We start from the raw sequence: 18,511 nt of genomic DNA, 5'->3' as shown, positions 1-18,511 counted from the left end.
GTTACACTTTCAGCTAGATGGCTTAAACAGAGGGTGATTAAACAGTTCCTTCGTGCCCATGGGTGACGGTGTGAGTAAAGATCATCTAAATAGCAACATGTACCCTGTAGACCTCAGCAGGTACAAATATAAAGTGAGTTACAACACTAGATGTTATGTATATGTGTGCATGTGTGAATTCACAGTTCAAATACTTCACTTTTCTGTGCATTACATATGGTATTCATTTTTTTTACCATCTTCAGATGCATGCAATAAATAATAGGTAGCGAAATGTAGTATTCAAATTGACACACATTCACACACAAACAGATAGGAATCCCTTCCAGCAGTGCTCAGCTTCCCTCAGCACCTCTGCGCCGCCCTTTGTCAGGCCTGCTCAACTATTCCCTTTCATATAGAGGGCACAGATGGAACAGAGGAGTGGAGAGAAGAGAGGAGAAGAGAGGAGAAGGGAGGAGAGGAGAGGAGAGAAGAGGAGACAAAAGGAAAGGAAAGAAAAAGAGAGGAAACAAAAGGAAAGGAAAGGAAAGGAAAGGAAAGGAAAGGAGATGAGAGGAGAGGAAAGGAGAGGAAACAAAAGGAAACGAGACAAGAGGAGAAAGGAAAGGAAAGGAAAGAAAAGGAAAAGAAAAGAGGAGACAAGAGGAAAGGAAAGGAAAAGAGAGAAAACAAAGGGAAAGGAAAGGAGATGAGAGGAGAGGAAAGGAAAGGAAAGAAAAAGAGAGAAAACAAAAGGAAAGGAAAGGAGATGAGAGGAGAGGAAAGGAGAGGAAACAAAAGGAAATGAGACGAGAGGAGAAAGGAAAGGAAAGGAAAGAAAAGGAAAGGAAAATAGGAGAGGAGAGGAAAGGAAAGGAAAGAAAAAGAGAGAAAACAAAAGGAAAGGAAAGGAGATGAGAAAAGAGGAAAGGAGAGGAAACAAAAGGAAACGAGACGAGAGGAGAAAGGAAAGGAAAGAAAAGGAAAGGAAAAGAGGAGAGGAGAGGACATGTTACAATGTGCTTATAACATTATAGCATAAAAAACGTCATCCACATCACATAGAACACTATACAGTGTGTGTCTGTGTGTCGTGTATAGTTACAACATGCATAGAAATCTATTTATTATAGTTTGAACATGTTAACACAAGCAGACACTGATGACCCTCATCGTCTGGCTGGCAGTAATTAGACGAAGGCTAAAGTAGGTGTGTACAGTAGAGCTATGGTTAGCATCACAGAGTGTGACTTAAGGCCTTTGCCTGTGGACATCTCTGTGTCTCACCACTGTGTCCCAGAGCACAGTTGGAATTCACTTTGTAGTGTGTATCTAGGGAAAACGGTACACTGCCTAAAGACCAAAAACAGAATCAATTGTATTGCCCCCCCCTCCCCTTACCAAATAATTAGGCTTGCATCAAAATGCAGCATTGTGTTTTCTTCTGCTTGCATCGCCGCTGAAATATGAATCGTCACACAGCTGCATTTAAAACAAAAAGAGATCATCTTTCCTGTTCCTGTGAGGTGGGTATACTCTCTGAAGTGTTAAATTATTTGAAGTTATCAAGTTCCTCAGTGGATGCACACGAGAGCGGTGGTGCGGCGTACGGTACACGTGGGAGAACTCGAGATCCATTCAGAAAATGCTCAGTCAACAGTTTGGGCTGATAAATATTCATAGCTTGGCTGAAATAAACTCGAGCAGAGAGGATAAACATCTGGCGTACAAGTCAGTTACCGGTCAGTTCTGTGGTGGAGAATTTAAACTACAGCATGTATCCCAAGTGTCCCACTGTATATATACTGTATGTTTCCTGTGTGAGGTTAGTGAGATGCTCTGCATTCAAGATAATACATGCAATAGAGAGGATTAAATATGCATCTATTGCTTTTCATTACATGTAAATTAAATCATCTGAAGGCATTGTTTACTGTTGTTGTTTTTTTTACTCTGATATTAATGTTACATGAGAACAGCAGTACGTAGTAAAAGAACGAACCGTCAGCTCTTTATAATGGGATGCCACAGCCTCCATGTTAATGAATGACACTGGCATTAAAGCAGCAGTAGGCAGTTTTTGGCATCATTGGGCAAAAAGTCCATAATAACCTTTCAGCATATTGTAATTCAAGTGTTCTGAGAGAAAACTAGACTTCTGCACCTCCTCATGGTTTTCAGGATTTAAAAAATCTACCCCATGACTGGTGACTTCCAATCACAGGTCATTTCAGACAGAGTGTTCCTATTGGCTGTTCATTCAACGGAGGCAGCTGTCAATTACTCGCGAACTCTGATCAAACGGTCAAACTAGGCAGCGCTGATCAAATATGAATCAATATTCTGTTACTGTAATGCCTATTTCTGCGAGAAATAGGCATTACAGTAACAGCATATTGATTCCTATCTGATCAGCGCTGCCTAGTTTGACCGTTTGATCAGAGTTTGTAAGTGATTGACAGCTGCTCATAGATGGCAGACTCCAGATCAGCTCTGATTGGTTGTTTTCTTCCAGTCTGTGAAATCTTGCAGATGCCATTAGGAGCACTGGAGGACACCGGAGGACACGGAGGCACATGATTTTTTTTCAGATTACCTGTCTCATGCACTACTGTCAGGATATAGTGACCGTTTTCTCATTATAATTGATCCAATCCTACCTACTGCTGCTTTAAATGTAGCTTTAAAGTCACTACACTGAATATTTTTAATAAATAAGCCATACATGACACTTTAGATTTACAGGAGATATTGCAAACATAAATATGTTGGCTGTCAGGTCCCTGCAACAAAAACATGTTTCACTGTGATGTTGAAGAGTGTGCAATTCCGGTGTCAAGTGTGTGATTGTACAAGATTTTGACGCAAACCGAAAGATGATAATGTTTGAACAAATGTGTGTCTCTGCTTCTCTATTATGATTTTGACAAAAGGCACTTCCATTCTGTTCCAAAGCTTTATCACGACTTGCTCCACTGTGTGGTATAAAACTGCTTTCCGCACGTCTGCGAAAGTGGAATTACAGAGTAGACAAAAAAAAAGCAGTGCGTCACAGACACGGCCAAGATGCTACCCTGTCAAGTGACATTAAACGAAAACAGCAAATACAACCTGACGCCCATCTTTCATATAATGAAGATATTGATGATGCATGAAAGAGGAATATTTTTAGCCGTCTTCGTGCGGCGGCCTCTTCCAAAGGAAACTGGTAACATGATGTGAAATCTGTTATCGCCACTGAATTGATTTCATTATGGCACCTCCAATTACAAAAGTACAATACAGGAAAAGAGGGGAAAGGCAGGGAGGGGGTGGAGGTGTGGGCTTTTTATCTCGCAGGAACGAAGGATGTTTCACAGCTTGTCCCCTGAACGACTGATAGCATGTGGCGTAGCGGCACCAGAGATGAAACTAACCATTTCAACAGGCATGCATTGGCACATAATATACTATATTTTAATTGTAGTATTCTGTGAAATCTGGGCCAGAAGCTGTTCCTTCATTATCTCAGTTCTGATATGTTTGTTGTTCAATTCCAAGTCATCAAAGCGCATTGCAAAAGGACTCATCGTACTCCTTAAACCTTGCCACAGAGTGCCAAAGCCTGTAAATCACATTTAACTAGCGTATATCTGTCAACCATTGGAGCGAGAACCATCTCCTGGACCGGTTTTCCCAGGCTGTGTCCCTTAACGTTGTTCGGCATGACAACAAACGGGAGCTGTGCTCTCAAAAATAGCACAAAGTGAATAGCAAGTACAGACAAGTATTAAACCTCTAAGACGGCATGGGTAATGAGAGATGGAAGGGCGGGGGAGGAGAGGAGTACAGTGGGGTGTTACATTTTAAATAGCAGATTTATGGTGAGAAGGCTCCAGGGCCGAGGAGAGTGAAGGTAACCCTCAGAACCCCTCTGCAGTGCCCTGATGGCTTAAACCCTCCAGTCTAAGGCCACTTAAAGTATTGGACTTATCCCTTTTATTTTGAGGATTAAGTTATTTTCTGTCACTTTCTTATTTGGGCCACCGGCATTGTTTATAAATGCACTAAAACCACACATCTTTCCCCACATAGTCGAAGAATGGTTTGCTGTTGGGGAAAAGAGAAAAAGTAAACAGTGTGAAAATAGACTTAAAAGATTGGCAGATAACGTGATTGTTTCCTTAGTGGCCCAGATGCACGAGTGTTGAGGTGATTATGGAAGTGTGATTATCTTAGGTGTCAAGAGATGGGACTGATACCACATCTTTGTTTACATTTCATTTTTTTGAAGAATGCTAATAATGCATTTGTTTTGGATTGTGACAGTATCAGTCATCTGTCCTCTGTGGGTTGCACTACGAACTCCTTTCTGACGAGTTATTAAGGCTTTGATTGTTGTTGAACAAAGAATGAATTGTGTGAAACTTAAGTTTGCAATTTGTAAACACATGTACAAACGACTGACTCAAACAGAACACAAGACAGCCTTGGCTGTTTCCTTAGGTTTAACAGGTTGAACATTTGCATGAATAACCTGCAGCACTTTATTATTATCTCTGCCAGGAGATAATGAGATCGGTCGTGTGTGCGGGAGTAAGAGTGCGTCTCTGCGTCTGTCCACGGCTAATCTTGCATATCTTGCTTTTTATTGCCTGTTTGATACCGCCATTGATTGACTGCTGACTCCTCGCTCGTTACTCTTCACTGGCCCCCGGCCGGTAGGGGCCGCACAGTGGGGGAAAACGGTTTGCTCAGTTTTATTGTTTTGGATGGTGTGTTTGGCTATCAGCTAACAGCAAACTGAACTACACTCAGAGCTGAGTGCATCGCCACCGCTAAAAGCTAACGGAACTACACACACAGCTGAGTGCATCGTTGCCGCTCAGCCGCTGCTCTGAGGCCTGAGACAGTTATTTTGTGCCTTTTTATTGGGTATCAGCCTCACATTTACACACGTGTTGAACAAATAGACTTGAAGCCTTAATAAATGCTTCAAGTTGCGTTGTGAGAGACGTGCAAGTATTATTCATCTAATCAAACATTACAGCAGTAGTCATTGCAGACACACCTGACGGAGATCTGCACTCCACTGAGTGCACCTTTCTTTTTAACTCTGTGTTGCATAAACGTGAACAAATGTACATACACAACAATCCAAGTTTATAAATCATGTACAGATGCTACAATGATTCTCACAGTAGAAGCTTCAACTGCTGATTTATTGCATTTACGCAGAAGCACATAAGTTTACGTAATGATTGGCATGTAAGAAGGGCTTTGCACAGGTGGGGCAAATATAATACAGGAAGCTATGAAACCTCACAAAGTGGAAATCACAAAGAAACCTGCTCCCACAAGATGTATTAAATGATAATCATTGGTTACTAAGCTGGTATCATTTTCCAAAGCACCTTGAATGTGTGTGTGTGTGTGTGTTTGTGTGTGGGTCTGTGTGCATAAAAACAAGTTGAACAAAGTAGCAGTATATGGCTGCAGGGCTTTTAGATAATTGAGTCATTTTTATATCATCTTGTGAGAAGTTTTATTTATACTGAAAAAGAATTACAAAAAATACAAAAATAATGCCACGGATTTAACTTTCTGCTCCCTCTTTCTCTCTCTTTTAATTTCATTTGTTCCAAGAACAATTACCTACCATTTGGGGGCTTTATAAGCACAGCTTTTTTTACAGAGACCCTGGCAAAGCGAGAATACACATAAATGAGTTTCATTGACAAAATGGGAGCACAGTGGCAGGTATTTGGGGTGTAGTTAAAAGAGAATTATGGAATAGTGACTCAGCTGCAGAACTGGAGTCCATCACCATGTAATTAAAATAGTACAACGATGCACCACCAAATTATCAGAATTATTTGCAGCTGACAGGGAGTGGAGGAGAGCATAATCAGAAGCAGGGAAAAAAAGAAATGTTCCACTTAATTAGGAATCCATGTTTGACTAATAGTTGGCTGCTCATTTTTACAATGCGAGGGAGGCTCTTGCATGCAGGCAAGCATATGAGGGCAATGGAAAAGGCCACAAGTGTTCTGTGCTGTTGATCAGCTAGCAGTGGGTGAGATGCAATGCTGGCACAGAATCGCAAGCTCATACAAATGTTGCATTGATGATTATATCATATTTAATGTCAAATCAAGTGGACTGGAAAGAAACATTGATAAAAGATAAAAGACCATCAAAAATGATCTGTTGATTTATAATCGACTCAGATAAAAACATAAATTACTATTCATTTCGTATGATCAATAATTGTGCGTGCAATTGTTTCAAAATCTTTAAAGGAATTGTTCACTTAGGAGTAACTTCCTGGAGTGTCCGCTAGTTACTTGGCAACCTCACGACAAAGACAAGACAGGAAGTACTGTGCCAAGAAATGGTCATGGCCATTAGCCATTGACCTTGAATGGTTAAGGTTGGGATAGATCATTGGGCAGTCTTGCAAGAGTTTTTGCAAGTTTTCGCAATTTGCGGATTATCTTCTAGACACCACCCCAAAAAATAGTCCAGTACATAACCCATTGTTTATGCTATGTTTGGATGGATTAACAAATGTTTAATAAATGAGGTTTAGAGGTGACGGGTAGGAGGATTTTGTTACCCTTGGACAGAGCCAGGCTAGCTGTATCCAGTCCAATACGCTAATATGCTTTGCTTAATGGCAAAGCTCTAAAGCTGCTAGTCAAATGACCATTCAACAACATGAATTTGATCAGCGACAATCCAGGTTTGTGACTCCTAGGCTGGGTGTCGTTTAAGAACATTACGATGACAGTCCCAATACCAGTACCCTTAAAGTGATACTGAAACCAATAGAGCACTTCATTCAATACCAATCATGTGAATGGAAGCTGTGTGTGTGTCCCACTGGCTAGCTAATCAACAGCCACACTGCACAGCGCTCATACAGCAGTTACCGCTGATAATGCCATCCCCCCAACCCACAGCGGCGGGACTGCGTTGTTGCGGAAACGTGGCGCCAACCCTCTGGTTCCCCCCCAGGTTAATAGTGTTAGCTCTGTTTGGACTGTTGCTGTTGTTAGCGCTGATCGCGCTGTTAGCTCCGTTAGCTGCTAGCTACCGGCTCAGACATCTCCGTGTTCAGAGCCATGTGCAGGCAGGCAATCCCGGCTGTAGGGGTTGTAGCTGCTGCGGTAGTGGGCCAAGCACACGTCGCATTAAATCAAACGCTTGGCTACGAGCAAAACCATACAAATAGTAATTTTTTTTCTAGGTCTGGGCACAAAAAGGATTGCAGGTATTGTTTGACTGGAGAAGTTTAGATACTACTTGGTACTGGGTTATTTCGGTCGATGCCCAACGCCCAGCCCCAGTGACTCACTCCTGCACTGGGCAAACAAATTTCTCCTGCAAAAATGTGTTTTGGCCTCACCACACACCTTGGAATAGTTTAGATGTATACATGAGGTAGCCGTTTCATTGCCATGCAACATGTGGCGTTTTTATGGAGCGCCTGACTTAGCACGAGAGGGGATTAAAACATGGAAATGGCAGGTCCCTTGGTGCGCTATAAACTAGGGTGGAAACATTTCAAATGCAGATGCACCTGGGATCAACAAACACAAAGACTTCCCGGGCATTCGTTAAGCACACAGCTACTACAACTACCACCACGGTCCTCAACAATGAAGAACAGGTTGTTTTTTCTCTCTATAAACTTTTTTTGGGAGCAGTGAGGAAAATACTCAAAACATGGTGCCAGTAGATGTGTAATACATCGAATGATTAATGCAGGGCAAATAATAAATGTTCTAAGGAGATCTTTCCATTCATCAATTTGGGTGAGGCGTACAGGGAAGAGTGCTATAGAGGCTGAGTATGGGCCTCCAGAGAGTTGCATCAGTATTTAAATGGCTTTCACTTCTCTGACCTTGCCTCATAACTGCAGGACATTGTCACCAGAGAGATAGAGACAGAGAGAGAGAATGAGGAGAGGATGGCGAGAGACAGATGGAGGCAGAGAAAGTGAGATAAAGGAAAGGAAATAATTATGAGCCAGAGTGACTAACCATGTGTTATATGTGTGTATAGAGAGAGCAATTAAGTGGGTGATGGACAAAGAAAGAAAGTTGTTCTGTGCAAAGACATGACCTGAAATGCCACCCAGCGTCGCAGAGCAGATTAGGCATCTGTACCTCTTGAATCACTCTCTTTCTATTCTATCAGTTGTGTCAATGCGGAAACGGGCCTCTGAAAACTGTTGTTTCCACATGACTTCTGATGAGGCTGGGAAAAAAACACCATAAATGGGCTACGGGTTTGTGTTGGGCTGTGTGTCACTCTTATCTCATATATGTGTTCCTCCAAATAAAGCGTAAGACAAACTGTTAAAGGGATAGTTCGGGTGTCTTAAAGTGGGGTTGTATGAGGTACTTATCCATAGTAGGTGTATTACTTACAGTAGATGATGGTCGGCGTGCCCCCAGCTCGGAGAAGCAGAAATGAGTACCGACACCGAAGCAAAGCAATGCAGTGCTGTGAACGGGGACGGCAGAAAAACATATTTTAGCTATACCTAAAAGAAAGGCTCACCTAAAAAAAAAAAAGATATCCGTTTAAGTGTATGTTATATTTAGAATATATTCACCTCTTTATCTTGTTGTCAGACAGCCCTTTCCCTCTCCTTTCCGACAGGGAACTGAAAGTGAAACTTATATATGCTCTCTTCAAAGCCAGCAGGCTCAGATGACAAAAACAGTAAAGATATGTTTCACTTTCAGTTCAGTTTGCCATCTGACAATATTCTAAATATAGCGTACACTTAAACGGATATACATTTTTTAGGTGAGCATTTCTTTTAGGTGGCTAAAATATGATTTTCTGCCGTCCCCATCCACAACACTGTATTGCTTTGCTGCGGTGTTGGTACTCCTGTTAATTTCTCCAACCTGGGGTGTGCCGACCGCCATCTACTGTAAATAATACACCTACTATGGATAAGTACCTCATACAACCCCACTTCAAAAAAAAAAAACTATCCCTTTGACTGCATTGTCGGCGCAATTATCAATCAAGCACACTCCAGTTCTAAACAGGCAATGGTTAAAAATAAGTGCTGATGACGTCGTGCTCATATATACACAAATGTTCGAATCAAATTCTGATTACATCGACATCTACGACTTGTATTATCAGAGCTGCCAGTCAGGGATGTTTTCCCAAAAGTTCATATTTATTTGCACAGGGCACAGTGCATTAGTGCATGTTTGTGCTACACTGCATTAGCTAACATGTATCTGCATGTACAAATCCACTTTTTAAAATTCTCGGGGAGTTGTTTGTTGACTTTTGAAATATTTTTAAGATGTTTATGTCAGACTGGGGAACGAGTGATTACAGATGAAAAAAGAAGAGCGTGAGGGAAGTGTCACCTCTGGCCTAGCTCTCTTTCTCTCACACACACAATCATGCACAAATCACACGCAATCACTCATACGCTCTCACATATAGTTCCTGTCATTTTTTTTCTCTATCCGACCCCCCCACCCCCTCTCCAACCTCCCTTCCTCTCTCTTACGTGTCTGTGGGAAACACGTTCATTTGACCCAGACCACCAATGGGACCGCAGTCAGCTCTGACTGACAGCCACATCACTGCAGATTAACCAATCATATTGCAACGCTAGCCTGTCAGGGAGCTGACAGCTCTGATTTCCATAAAGGAAGCAGCACGTTGATTGTGTATGTGTGTGAGATCCGAAGTGACCCAGGGCGCGTCTGGCTGCAGAAAACCCTAACATGTGCACTCGGGCCGCGGTAGCCAGGGGCGCCCTCTCTTTCACACATGCACGCACGCGCTTGCGAATGCACGCACGCACGCAGACACATTCCTGCCCCCTCAGCACAGGAAAGCACTAGAGACCCAGGGGTGAACAGCACTGCCATCTCCACCCACCTCTCCTACCAGCATTACATCAGAATTGATTGACCCTTGCACTGAGTTGTGATTTGGAGCTGCAGTGCGCAGGGGATTGACAGCCTGGAACTAGCTGTTATTTCAGGTGGTTTTCTCTCGTTCTGTGTCTGTTACTGCGGCGCCGATCTCTCTTTCCCTCCATGATAGTTAATGGCTCTTCTTTAGAAAAGGGAATGACACTGCAGGGTGCACGTCTTCTGCACACGATCCTGTGTAGATGAGCTATATAACTGTATACTTCACTGCTAACCTTACACTTGAGCATGTACAGCATATGCAAACAGATGGAGGGCACGGAAAGATAGAGACAGAGACACACAGTGAGTGAGTGCTCTGATAGGCTCGGTTGGGGGAAACGGGCGGAGAGGATTGTTGGTCCCCAACGAGGCGAGCTAACTGGGGGAAATTAGGTCAGTGTGTTCCCTCTGACTCCACAACAAGAACAGGCTGTGCACGCGTGTGCGTGCGTGTGTGCACCTACAGCGCCATACTGCACCGTTATAGCAACATACTGTGCAGGTCTGTACATGTTTGTGTGTGTGACACACGCTGGCATGTGAGCAAATGTGCAACCGAAGGTCGGGCCGGATTTTAATACCAGTGACGATTATTTCCACCATATTTGCTTCTACAGCCAGACTTAATAGTGTTTGATAACTGGCTAGATGCTAAAACTGTATTTATTTGGACTCATCACTCATCTAATTGAAACAGAAAACTAGGATGTAACTAATCATAACATCATTACCAGTAACAAAATAGTTCTGAATATGAAAAAAAATTAAGGTTAAGTGACATTTATCCCCAAATGGCCATACTGTATTTCGGAATAAAAGCTTCGGGGACAGATGGAGACAGTTCTGCAGTCGTTTGGCCTCCGGAGTATGTGGATGCTCTGTTTTATTCTACCTCCCACCATGCTTTGTCTTTACTTTCTCTCTCTCTTCATGTCTCCTGATCAGGACAAGTCACACATACTATAATTGATATGAGATTTAGGGGGTATATTTCAATGTAATTAGAATCTTGATAATTGGACTAATTAGATCTAATTGCTATGTGAGAATGACTTTGATTAAAACAGGTTTCTCTTCTCAAAACCTGAGTAAAAAAAAAAAAAAAAGAAATAGTTGGGTGACATTGGTGAGACACAATGCTAATTGGCAATAATCATGGACGCATGAAAATCTAAATTTGTATTAGTAACAACAGATCGGAGCAACTGATAAGTAATTGTTAAGATGTACGTTTTTTAAATGTAAAATGTTTGTAAAGCTTAAATGCGAGCTAACAACAGTAACTTATCACCGTGCTGAGTACATTTAGTGTAAAGTACGGCTAAAGTACCCTCTAAGGTGTGAAATTAATTCAGTCTGAGCATGTTTACCTTTTCTAGAAGTTGTTGCCGTGCCGTCCGAAAGCATTAAATTGGCCCTATCGAATTACAACAGCTGTATTGAATCAGGTGCTTTGATTTTGCTCAGTGCTATTCTGTGAGGAAAAAAAAAGGTGGTTAAGATTACACTTGTAGACATCAAATGAGCTGGAAGGTCGGCAGAAGCCTTTCATGCATGTTCAAACAGATAGCAGCAGCATAGGAACTCCAACAAAAAAAAAAAAGAGAAGAATCATTCCTGGCTTGTTTTCATTTGCCCAGAATTGACTTGCTACTGTCAATACTTGCAGTGAAAGGTGTATTGTGTTGTCTTTGAAATTGTAATTTATGGTTTACGGTTATTATGATTCCATATACCATGTGGTATTTTTTTTAGAGGGATGGATGTGCTTTTGAGGTTATCAACCAGGAACATGAAATCATTTGTTTTTTAAAAAGTACAATCATTTTTCTAAGTTGTCCAAGTTGTTAAATTCTCTGTTTATATACTACACACATATACTGGAATTTTACTTCCTTATTAAGTTTTGATCAATTTGTGAATTGTAATTCCTGTTAATTTTGAAGACTTTTTTGCCACGTTGTTGGTGTGCAATTTATTATTATAATAATAAATAACAATTTAATAAATGTGTGTAATGTTATCTATGTATTTATTTGTTATATTTTGTTTTATAAAGCAATATTTATATATATTAATATTTAAGCCTGATGTTGCCTTACACATGAAAGATTAATCCCAGTCTCTTCCACACAGAGAAGCATACAGCTTATTAATCATACACTGGTATTGGATTGGTACTCGGTATCGGCCAATACCCAAAGTATCAGGAATAAAAAAAACGGATCGGTGCATCTGTAAAAAAAACAAAAGAAAAAAACACCCACATCCTCTGTTTAAATCATTACTGCTACTTATCATTATCATTATTCGTTATCCTCCCTGCCTTGTCTCTTTCCCACTTTTCTTTATCTTTACTCAATAGCCATTCTCGTTATAAACACACCTCACATAATCTTAAATGTCACAGTTCAGTTCAATATAAACTGTCGTAGTGTACTGTACTTGTCTTAATGTCCAAATATCTGTATAAAAAATAAATCTAAGGTGTATTTCTAAGTAGTTCTGGTAGTCTAAGGTCGGAAAAAAAGAGGTATTGTTAATGATAAAGTATATTAAGTACATTATTGTAATTTGCGCCAACTTTTATGTGACTGACAATATGATGTCATTAGATGCATCAACTGTTAGTTGCCACCTGTAACAACAATATTTGATTTTCAGACAGTTCATAGATAGTTGAGTTCTTACTGTAGCATAAAGTTAGGTTTTGATGTCACACCTACAGCTACTGTACTGTACATACAGTGCAGGAGATTTACTTTTGAGATCAAGATCCCAATACATTTCTTTACATTTATTCTACTTAGTGAATAAAGCCTTTGCATTCTGGTGTTAAATATGTCGTGTGATTCTCAGACTATCCTAACTGAATCTTACTGTGTTCTAAGCGTTTCGCTTAATAATGCATGAGCATCTGATTTGCACATTTGTGCCGGGACGCCCTATAAAAATCTCAATGAGGCTCAATCTCTCGTGGCTCAATAGATGGCAGTAATATCCCTCAATCACTGCAGTATGAATCCTGATACCCACATGAAATGCATGTATACGCAGACATCCGTGTGCACACATACTGTACACAGACACACAGAAGAGATGATGTGCACATAAACACACTCCCACACGCGGGCACAAATACATATAAACACACAGATGCACTCGAAATGCCAGAAGAGATGGAGATGACATCATTACGGCAAATAAAATAATAATAAAAAAAAAAATCAGTAAACAATTGCTTTCGTCTCTGTCAGTCCTCAGGTGATGTAGAGAATCCCAGGATAAGTCAAACAGCACAGTGGGAGAGATGGGTGAGGGTATGACTTTGAGACTGCGGTGTCTTTAACTTCATTCTGAAAGCCAACACTGGCACCGTATCTTTCTAATGTTCTGATTAGGCGAGGGCAAAAAAAAAAAAAAAAAAGCAGCCTTCAGCTCAGAGATACTGTAATGTGTGTGCTTGTAAAGATAAAATCAATAGCGGCAGCACCTTCACAGGGCATCAGGGAACCGCCAGGGCTCCAGCTCAATACAATCCGTACCTATAACTGACAGAAACGTCTCATCTCGCGGAACCCGGCGACTGCTCAGAGGTAAAAAAAGCGGCACTATGAATAATCGTGAAAACCATTTAATTGTGTCCCTTTGTGTGCAGCTTGCCCGGGTTTTTCTGTGTTCGTTTTGTGTTCGCTCTCCCTCAAGATAGTCCCTGTGTCGTCATTTGTTGGCAGGATACGCTGGTAATCATTTGAATTCCCCCAGTATGTTCAGAAGATGTCAGGGAGTAGTCTCTGATCTTGTTTAATATGTGACCAGCAGCTATAAATTACCAACTCCCAGAAATGAGGAAACATGGGTACTTTTAAATCTCCAGGGAGAGCTCTCTTTCTGTCTCCCTCACACACACACATACATAGGCTCCCTCTCTTTCTCTCTCTCTCTCTCCCCCCTAGTGTAGTAGTGTGTGTGGTAATCCCCTCCCCTTAATTTAGTTGACGTTCAAATAAAAACAAATACCTGTGACTTTTTTTTGTTGAAATAAGCAATTTTGCTTTTAGCCTATTTCGGTGCTCCATGGGCATACGCGGGCGGCGCTGCACCTTGTTGCGTTTTAACACGTTTGGCCAAGGTGTTTGAAATGCCGTGCTTCCTTACTGCTTTGTTTATATTTCATACATCCCTGTTTTTCTCATTATAATCAAATGCTGTAAGCCACGGCAAAGGGAAAGGAAAAAACTAATTTTTCCCAAACCTCCTTTTGTTGCATTTTTGTTGTGCGGAGGAAACAAATATACCACACGGTGACATAATGGGTGGAGGTTGAGCAGTGTTTGGTTTGGCTACCCGCAATATTGTTACAAAGCAGATTAGTTTAGATTCTTTTGTCTCAAAACTGTAAATCGCAAAGTGAAATTTTATCTTATAATTAAGAAATGTTTGCATTTGAGTCCACATTAAATCTGATGAAAAAAAGTTAAATTCTAATTTAAAGTAGAATTTCCCTGCTTTCTAACAAAGTTGTGACTTTCTTTTTATCAGGACAGATTAGGCCATGAGGCTCTGAAAATGACTTACGTTGACAAATTAAAATGTAGCTATACAAGATTAAAGCTATAGCCGATGCAAACCCCATCTAGTTTAGGATTTCCCCTGAAAGACATGTGACCACTGTATCTGTATCTGTACAGGAGGTGTTCTAGGCACATTCTGTTGTCAGCGTCTGTCTGCTTGATGCTGTGCACATCACTGTCTGTGAGTCTCAGGAACCAGTTGTCACCCACGTTTTTTTTTCCTCCTCTTTTTTTTCTCCACGTTTGAATTTTGTGCAACACTGAGGCAGGATAATGAGTGGTGAGACTTACTGTAGGGAGAACGTATACTCCTCCATCTCCTCCGCGGAGAGGTTCTCCGTCGAAGGCTGCATCTTCTGTTTGCCTGCCTGCCGAGGCGGCGCGCTGCCGCCGCTCATGCTGGGGCCGCGGCTATTTGTCTTCTTGATTGGCTTCTTCTGTGAGGAGCAGAAATCGGGGAGAACACATGCGGATGTCATTTGTAATCAAAGCAGGAAGCAGGCCTCGGAATTTATCTTGGGGGATGCACGCGGTGACAGTGACAGTGTGCGTGGCACTTTGGAGCCTTCTCCTATATCTCAGCCACGCCTCAATTGACACGAGACATGAATGACGGCGAAATCGCATACGGCACGCCATCATTCAAGTTGGAGTTCATTTGGGAAACGTGCGTACAGTGACGGTGGTGTTAAATATGTGATATCTGAGCAGCTGGCACTGTTTTTTTTCCGCACAAGTCGTTTACTGTCATCGTCATAAACACAGTCAAATGGAGTTAGGAAGTGGGGTTTTAAATATTTCACCGAGGTACTTGGGAGCAGATATTATTTGTTAAGCCGCCAACATGTTAACGGCTTGCTTTCCCTGGCCCTGTCAGCCCTGCCTGTGTTGCCCTTGGGTGGGCTTAGTGCCTTTCTGCTTGAAGTTGTGAAATACTCACTGATGTATGTTAATGAGATCCACAGTTGGAATAAGCAACCTCTCTCTTTCTTCCGCTCCTGTCTCACTCTACCTCTCTCTCCATTTCCTTTCCCTCTCCTCCATCTCTCTCTTTCTGTCTCTCCCTCCGAGATAAACTGGGCCCAGGAAGTAGTAAATGGGCAGGGCCCCATAAAAGCTCCATCCGTTTTCATAGGGCAATCTTTGCCAAAGCAAGCTTGGATTCCAGAGTGATGATCACAATAAAAAGGTGGGAAGGAAAGCGGGAAAGCGAGCGGAGAGAGAAAAAAAAATGCAGGAGATATATAAACCACAATGTTCTCCAGTGTCTCCCCACAATAAATTTAATGCAATACCTTAAGAGCGGATTCCGTATATAGCTGGATTCCTGCCCTGTGGGCAAAGTGGTCGCCTGGAGAAAATTCATTTTAATTAGGCCTGCACTGCAGGTTGAAGGGTTGAAATCTGATCCCTTGCGCTCCCAGGCTGGGGCAGGTTGGAGATCACTCCACTTAATCATTAGACAACTGGGTTCCACACCACGACATTTGACAGAGTTAGCAAGGTTTTAAAGGCCAAGAGGAGAAGGAAAAAAAAAAACACATGGTCTACAGAGGCTGCAGAGAAATAAAAGCTCATATCAACAAACTCATTTATTTAACAGGTCATCGCTGATTAATGGTCTGGAGAACCTCTTGTACATCAGTAGAAGGAAGTTAGCAAGAATAAAAGACTTGGAGGGGTAGAAGAGGGAGGGGAGGATTGTGTATACGTGTGTGACAGACGGAGGCTTGATGTTGTTCATAGGCTTCTCACTACCTCAACAATAACATCACGACAACAAAAGGCCGCAGCGGAGGCACAATGGCAGGGGCGGACCGGGAGGCAGCAACGCCAGATCAGCACACAGAGTAATTTCGCAATTACCACTTCAAAGTATGGCAGGTAACATGCAGGCTTTGATTAATTTAGCTTAAGTCCTCTGTAGCACAGGAAGAGGCGTGTTTAGAGGGGCTTGGAAAAGAAGAAAAAAAAGGGAGGCCTGGCTGGCATTGCTGATTTCACAGAATTTGAGCTGCTTTGGCTTGTCAAGCAGATCAAAACTGGCTTTGAAGGCTGAAAAATACCTGTTAGTGTGAAATGTATTTTGACAAATCTCAGATAATAAGCCGGGGAGGTGTGTGTAGGGGTGTAGAGAGGGGCGGGAAGGAAAGGGAAGGAAGGGGAAAGAGGAGAGAGGAGAGAGGGTGCTCATTGCAAGGGTAGGAACACTTTCCCTTAAATCACAGTGTTACCTTGTAGTGAATCCCGCCCTCTGCTTTCTCCCGGCACGGATCACTCTTCTCTCCCGTGTTTCCAGAAATGGCTCCCGAGGAGGAATTCTTCCCTGCAATCCCCAAAAAAAAAGAGAAGTAACGTGCAGTGAGTGTGAAAAAGAATGTTTGTTTTCTTTTGCAAAACCACATCTGGCAATCATAGTGAGGATCAAGGGTGGTTGAGTGGTATTTATATTACAAAATCCAAATGATTACGAGTCGACACTTGTTAAAAGTTCTGATGAAATACGCATAAAAGCAATAATAGAAATTTAAAAAAAATCATAATTATGAAAATAATGTAATATAACACAATGCAAATTATAAAAAGTTTAAATTTAATTACAAAAAATAATTTAAAATTGAGCTAAAATGCAAAAAAAAAAAAAAATCCAGGTTTGTAGTGACACTTAAAATAAGAACTGTAAAATATGTTGTTTGCAGTTTACCAAGAAATCAAATACTTTTTGAACACACTGCAAGTGTTGCTGCTTTTGTCTTGTTGTTCTACTCTGAGGCAGGCAGTCAGGATGTTTAGGTGTACTATTTGGAGACTTGCAAAAAGCAACAAAGGCTGATTTGAGTCTTTACAGAGAGAAGCAGGAGTGTTAACTTATAGAGCTCTCACTGCACAGTCATCTCTGTCTCCCACAATCTCAGAGCAGAACACTCCCAGCCTCAACGCTCTAATGTATGCAATTAGAAATGATGAAAAATCGAAAAAGAAATTAAGTTTGGTTGTAATACATTTCCCCATTCTTCTCTTCTTTTGGAAAATTACTTTTGAAGTATTTTTTTCATCCTAACGCTCCTTTTTCTTTTCTCTCTCTCCCTCTCTATCTGTCTCACTCTTTTTTTTTTTTTTGCTGTAATTTAAATGGTAAGCCGCCAGATGTGTGTCTCATGCTTGAAGAGTCGGAGATCTGCATTATTTAGCATATTAACATTCACAGAATTTAAAAAAGGGTTCCTGCATTGCCTGGAGGTTGTAATTAAGTAAACCTTAGCTTGATACATGTAAAAATCTCACTATGTGAAACTTTTTTTCCCCCCGTGGAACCAGTCACATCTATATGATGCATATGGAAACCTCTGCGATGATATAATTTTTTTTTTTTCTTGGCTGCGGGATTAAATATATCAGTGATAATAACTTAAATATAGGCGACACATCAGGAATCCTTCTGACAGCTAAAATGTACTTAAATGGCAGGAGGAGTCTGCTCACTGCTATTTTTAAGCGAGTCTGAAATCAGATTTCATCCTGACACACAGATGTAGTTTTTAATTACCAGCGCTTTGCTGGTAAACATGTGGAGTGCCTACAGTTACGAGGTAATAAGGTCATATTTGCTCTATTCTAGGGATGAAATAATTCAGATTTCTACATTTTAATGAGATTGCATAACTGGAAAAAACTCACTTTATGTCAAGATTCAGATCAGATCAGTCAAATATTTTGTGTACGCAGCGTAAACATATCTTAATGCCCGGACTTGAAGACAAGATATTTTTTTACGCACTGTGAAAGTGCATTAAGAAATGAAAAATGACTGCCATGAGGAAATGTCAAAGATGGAAAAGCACTTAGAGAGCGAGGGGAGGTGGATCGTATCAAAAGGCACAAATCCTTCTGTGTCAAATACACAAAAATGAGTATTTGTTTTTGCATTTTTTCTGACTGTATTCACCCTCAAAGAAAATACAGTACATTCTGAATTTCTAACTTTTAAACCATACAAAGCAACTA

General features: G+C 41.2%; 1 protein-coding gene across 1 annotated transcript in view; it reads right to left on the bottom strand.

Annotated features, from left to right (window-relative positions):
• The window catches only part of ofcc1 (orofacial cleft 1 candidate 1), a 133,896-nt gene that overhangs the window by 80,082 nt on the left and 35,303 nt on the right, over positions 1–18,511 (bottom strand). The window contains exons 15-16 of the mRNA XM_074622727.1: positions 16,741–16,832; positions 14,798–14,943 (exon numbers count right to left, since the gene is read on the bottom strand). Coding sequence (XP_074478828.1) covers positions 14,798–14,943; positions 16,741–16,832 — 238 coding nt within the window. The remainder of the gene's footprint in view (positions 1–14,797; positions 14,944–16,740; positions 16,833–18,511) is intronic.

The sequence above is a fragment of the Sebastes fasciatus genome, chromosome 21, assembly GCF_043250625.1.
Source record: "Sebastes fasciatus isolate fSebFas1 chromosome 21, fSebFas1.pri, whole genome shotgun sequence".
Classification (NCBI taxonomy): Eukaryota; Metazoa; Chordata; class Actinopteri; order Perciformes; family Sebastidae; genus Sebastes; species Sebastes fasciatus.
Note: the sequence above shows the minus strand (reverse complement) of the source record. Positions and strands in the feature narration are given on the sequence as shown.